The 6,276-nt window shown below is 41.0% G+C and overlaps 1 protein-coding gene across 1 annotated transcript in view; it reads left to right on the top strand.

Moving 5' to 3' along the window:
• Positions 1-6,150, top strand: part of exoc3 (exocyst complex component 3) — a 23,851-nt gene extending 17,701 nt beyond the window's left edge. The window contains exons 12-13 of the mRNA XM_056481741.1: positions 912-1,033; positions 2,493-6,150. Coding sequence (XP_056337716.1) covers positions 912-1,033; positions 2,493-2,688 — 318 coding nt within the window. The 3' untranslated portion in view covers positions 2,689-6,150. The remainder of the gene's footprint in view (positions 1-911; positions 1,034-2,492) is intronic.
• The last annotated feature ends 126 nt before the right edge of the window (positions 6,151-6,276 follow it).

The raw sequence follows: 6,276 nt of genomic DNA, 5'->3' as shown, positions 1-6,276 counted from the left end.
GTGCCATGGGTTATAGTCCAAATGTACTGCAAAAGTAAATCCTACCCTCTCCGCCCACTTTATTGGGTACACCATGCTAGTACCTGGATGGACCCCCTTTTTCCTTCAGAACTGCCTTAATTCTTCATGGCATAGATTCAACAAGATACTGGAAATATTCCTCAGAGAATTTGCTCCATATTGACATGATAGCATCATGCAGTTGCTTCAGGTTTGTCGGCTGCACATCCATGATGTGAATCTCCCATTCCACCACATCTCAAAGGTGCTCTATTCAGTTGAGTTCCGGTGACTGTGGAGGCCATTTGAGTACGGTGAACTCATTGTCATGTTCAAGAAACCAGTTTGAGGTGATTTGTGCTTTATGACATGACGCGTTATCCTGCTGGAAGTAGCCATCAGAAGATGGGTACACTGTGGTCATAAAGGGATGGACATGGTCAGCAACAATTCTCAGGTAGGCTGTGGTGTTGACACGATGCTCAGTTGGTACTAAGGGACCCAAAGTGTGCCAAGAAAATATCCCCCACACCATTACACCACCACCAACAACAATTATGCCTTGTTCAAAGTCCCTTAAATCACCAGAAATCATTCTGATGCTCAGTTTGAACTGAAGCAGATCTTCTTGACCATGTCTACATGCCTAAATGCATTGAGTTGCTGCCATGTGATTGGCTGATGAGAAATTTGCTTTAACAAGCAGTTGGACAGGTGTACCTAATAAAGTGGCCAGTGAGTGGTAAATGATTGGTTTTTTGCTATTACTGTTTACGTTTACAATTTTTAAGAGCAAAATAATAGTAAAGCAAGACAGTAGTGTTTGTGATATCAGCAAATGCTCTGATTAGAGACTGTTTTATGCTTTTTTGTATCAGGTTAATGTCAGGTTTTTGTTTGTATGCACTCAGGGAGAAGACACAGACCGGCTGTGTGACTCCATCAATGCCATCGCTGAAGTCTTCAAACTGACCGATCCTGCTTTACTGTACCTGGAAGTGTCCACTCTGGTCTCCAAATATCCTGACATCAGGTCAGACTTGGTGGTGGTAGAGAATGAGAAAAGTGTCACTTTCCTTTTATGTAGAGCTATCAGAGTTTATATCAATCATAAATATTCATAGTCGTCATGGACCAATGGTGTTTAGGAACAAACCCTCCCCCAAAAAAACGTTTTGGTGGGCTGTTTCGAACAGCCAAAAGCAACTCAAAAAGAACTTTGAACTTTGTTTTGGCCAGATTTTCTTCAAAATGATGTCATTTTAGTTTTTTCCCCATTTCGTTTGAAGTATACAGTACCAGGACATTAATGTATTGTTCAACTCATGTCTGTAATAACTCTTTTGAAGAGTCTTTAGCTTGGATTGTAGGAAATTTCAGAACCCAAATCAGGAGACTCGTTTCAACCAGAATTCTTTTTTGAGAATGGGCTGGTTGTTCTGTAGTCAAACAGTCATCTTCAAATGGTCTACAAGAGTCTGTTGTCTCATCCAATATATATATATATATATATATATATATATATATATATATATTCATGGAGACAAAAGCACATTGGGACCTTGCTCTAAACATTTGCATTACTTTGGGATCTTCCAATGCTCAGGAAGGCAACAGGTTTAATGTCTCTCATACCTGGGTTGCTAGAGTTTTGAATGAAATTACATTTTTCATTTTTTTCATTTTGGCTTAGTCCCTTTTCTAATCAGGGGTCGCCACAGCAGGATGATGTCGCCAACTTATCCAGCATATGTTTTATGCAGTGGATGCCCTTCCAGCTGCAACCCAGTACTGGGAAACACCCATGCACTCTCATTCAAACATTCACCACAGACAATTTATCTTACCCAATTTATCTATAGCGCATGTTTTTGGACTTGTGGAGGATACCAGAGCACCTGAAGGAAACCCACGCCAACATGGGAAGAACATGCAAACTCTACACAGAAATGCCAACTGACCCAGCCGGGCTCGAATCAGTGACCTTCTTGCTGTGAAGCGACACCGCGCTGCCCTCAGTTATATATTCAATTATGTTCTTTTTGGCTTGTCTCTTTATTAATCTGGGGTCACCACAGCGGAATGAACCGCCAACTTATCCAGCATATGTTTCATGCAGCGGATGCCCTTCCAGATGCAACCCAGTACTGGGAAACACCCATACACTCTCATTCACACATACACTACAGACAATTTAGCTTACCCAATTCACCTACAGTATAGCGCATGTCTTTGGACTGTGGGGGAAACCGGAGCAACTGGAGGAAACCCTTGCGAACACGGAGAGAACAAGCCAACTCCACACAGAAATGCCAACTTACCAAGCTGAGGCTCAAAGCAGTGACCTTGCTGTGAGGCGACAGTGCCGCCCTCAGTTAAATATATATATATACTATTGTTCATTTGGAACTAGATTACATACATGTTTATTTCTGCAGGAGTATTAAGATATTTGTCAATATCTCCTTCTCTCTCTCTTCATCCTCCAATAGAGAGGAGCACATCGTGGCGCTGCTAGCCGTCCGAGGAGATGCCAGTCGAGAAATGAGACAGACCATCATAGAGACTCTGAACCAGAACAAACCATCCTCCTCCTCCATCTCTCAGCCCGTCTTCAGAGATATCATTGTGCCAACCATCAGCATGACCTCCATGACTTCAATGGCTGTGCCCAAACTGCTGAAATAACCCTTTGCTGAGCTACTAACAGGCCACCGAGTGTTGACTCCTTCCCTCAATGCACTTTGGAAATGCATTTGCTGCCAGCACAGTGGAGACATGAATGGCAGGAGCTCTTATTGAGGTTACAGTTACTGATGATTTATGATCACTTGATGTACAGAAGCATTTTTTTTCTTTTAGCCTGCTCTTCTTAAAGATGAAACAAAAGAATAGTTCACCTAAAAACATATAAAAGTTCAGTCGACAGTGCTGATAGCCTAGTGGGCAGTGCACCAACAATAGGGCCACTTTGCTTTGGCTGTTCATTTATTTTGTTTGTTTTTATAGAGATAATTGCAGAATAAAGAAGTCATATAATATAATGCAAGCAAATTGAATGAATGAAAACAGAACATCTTGTCCTGGCCAAATTCCCTCCATCTGCCCTTACCCCATCATGACCTCCCAATCATCCCCATCCACCGAATTGGCTGTGTCACTGTCTCTCCACTTCTCCTTTAGCTAGTGTGTGGTGATCGCACTGGCGCCGTTGTCCTGTGGCTGCCACCACTTCATCCAAGTGGATGCTGCACACTGGTGGTGGAGTGGAGAGACCCCCTTCATAGCTGTGAAGCACTTTGAGTGTATGGCCATACATGATAAATGCGCTATATAAATACACATTACATTCATGTGCTGTTTTCTTAAGCAATATGATTGTTTTGTGTATAAAAATAGCTTATTTTTACATTGGTAAAGTATAGAACTGCTGAGTGCATGATTCTGATTGGTTGATGCATGTTCTTAGGTGTTGTGCGGTTTTATTTAGGAAAATGCTCTGGTAAAGTAGTTCCTGGTGAGTGATTAATGCATTGCAGTTCCACATCACTTTGTTGAGGGACTAATTAGCAAGATCTTAAAGTAGTTAGACCACTGACCAATCACGTAAACATAAATGACAGATAATTACATGTTATTATTTACAGAGAGTACACATACATACATACATGAACTTGTCAGCTCTAACTCCAACTCATTCATTCATTTTCCTTCGGCTTAGTCCCTTTATACATCACGGGTTACCACAGCGGAATGAACCGCCAACTATTCCAGCATGTTTTACACAGCGGATGCCTTTCCAGCTGCAACCCAGTACTGGGAAGCACCCATACACACGTACAGTATGGCCATTTTTGTTTATTCAATTCACCTACAGCGCATGTGTTTGGACTCTGGGGGAAACCAGAGGAAACCCACGCCAACACGGGGAGAACATACAAACTCCACACTGAAATGCAACCAGTGACCTTATTGCTGTGAGGCGACAGTGCTAACCACTGAGCCACTGTGTCACCACCTGACTGCAACTTTTTCAATAAAACTAATTTTGTTCAGTTTTTTAGTAACTCAGAGTGGAGTCAGTTACTTGGATTATATTACAGATGTTGTATTTTAAGACATTTGTCCTCAAACTAGTCCTGTGTGTGTTGAATCCTTGCTCATCTCATCTGAGTGAAGTTTTATATACTAATTTTAAGAGGAGCACACGATATGATTGATCGCGGGTGGTCTCTCATCTGTAATCAGCAATAATCCAATAAGATTGATCCAAGCCTTCAGTAAATAGGCTGATTTCACCCTACCACCTTATCTTCGTTTTGGAAGAATCCCCCCTTCCACCCCATCTCCTCCTTTGCCAGGGCGAGCTCTTGAAACCTACCTGATCTCGGACCCCCTTGCATTCTGATTGCCCTGGGCTCAGTTATCTCCGAGCTCAGGGCTCTCTCCGAGGACAGCATGCCAAACCGTCTAATAGTGTCAAGCAATATTTTAGTATTGACTCTTGAAAGTCTTAAATTGATTTAATCTCGGGCTGTTGTAGGCTGGAAAGTAATTTTAGACATTGTGTAGTGATATAAAACTGCAATGTGGAACTACATTACCTGACAAAAGTCTTGTTGTTGATCCCAGTTGTAAGAGCAACAATAATAGCTTGACTTCTAGTTGATCATTTGGAAAAGTGGCAGAAGGTAGATTTTTCAGATGAATCATCTGTTGATCTGCACCCCAATCATCACAAATATTGCAGAAGACCTATTGGAACCTGCATGGACCCAAGATTCTAACAAAAATGAGTCAAGTTTGGTGAAGGAAAAATCATGGTTTGGAGTTACATTCAGTATGGGGGTGTGCGAGAGATCTGCAGAGTGGACGGCAACATCAACAGCCTGAGGTATCAAGACATTTGTGCTGCCCATTACATCACAAACCACAGGAGAGGGCAAATTCTTCAGCAGAATAGCGCTCCTCATACTTCAGCCTCCACGTCAAAGTTCCTGAAATCAAAGAAGGTCAAGGAGCTGCAGGATTGGCCAGCCCAGTCACCAGACTTGAACATTATTGAGCATGTCTGGGGTAAGATGGAGGAGGCATTGAAGATGAATCCAAAGAATCTTGATAAACTCTGTGAGTCCTGCAAGAACGCTTTGTCATTCCAGATGACTTTATTAATAAGTGATTTGAGTCATTGCAGAGATGTACAGATGCAGTCCTCCAAGCTCATGGGAGTCAAACACAATATTCATTCTTTTTCCACTGCACCATGACTTTATATTCTATACTGTCCATTATTTCTGTTAAGTGACAAGACTTTTGTCGAAGCAAAGTCAGACTTTACTGTCGTAATTAAATAATTAAAAATCAAGGCATGATCATATTTTATTTTGGTCAAATAAGCGTAATCTAGAGGCCTTTGCCTTTCATATAAGCCACTTCTGATGCCAAATGATCAACTAGAAGTCAAGTTATTGCTGTTCCTAAAATAGGATAGGCGACAAGACATTTGTCAGGTAGTGCACTTAAGCTGTGTGTTTGTCTGACAATAAAATAGGCACTCATTTCATAATGTTCATCAGCCAATCAGAATTAAGCACACAACAGTTCTCTAGTTTTAAAGTGGAATGATTGATCTCATGCTATTGAATTACTAGAAGATAATTGTGAACTTTATTTTTGGGTGAACTGTCCCTTTAACAATTAAATGGATAATTATCCCCAAAATGAATATAGCCATCATTTACTCCTCCTCCATTTGTAACAAACCACTTTGAGTTTCTTTCTTTCTGATGAACACAAAAGAAAATATTTGTTGAAAACTGGTAACCACTGACTTTCATAGTGTTTATTTATCCTATTGTGGATGTCAATGGTTGCCAATTGTGATGTTATCAAAACTCATAAATGTTTGGAGCCATTTGAGGGTGAGTAAATTGTGAGTATATTTTCACTTTTGGGTGAACTATCCCTTTAAGAGGAGTCATTTGCTTTCAGTTACTTATTTCCCATCAGTCACTGTTGAATTATTAGCTTTTCACAGGACTAGAGTTTGACACTATTATAATAAGCCTCCTGCTGGACGCTTTCATGAACTGCAATGAACCACTGAACTCCTGTCAGTTTTCATTTCAATAAAATCCAGATTAACACTAAGTGATCCACACACAATGATTTATGGTGTTGGATTAAACCGCAGGTCATCTCTGTTTGCACACACACATGCACGAGCGCCCTGGATCAGTGCAGACAGCTTGCGTGACTATTCAAATATTTAATCCA

The sequence above is a fragment of the Danio aesculapii genome, chromosome 2, assembly GCF_903798145.1.
Source record: "Danio aesculapii chromosome 2, fDanAes4.1, whole genome shotgun sequence".
Lineage (NCBI taxonomy): Eukaryota > Metazoa > Chordata > Actinopteri > Cypriniformes > Danionidae > Danio > Danio aesculapii.
The sequence above is the reverse complement of the archived record's forward strand: the minus strand, read 5'-3'. Positions and strand labels throughout refer to the sequence as shown.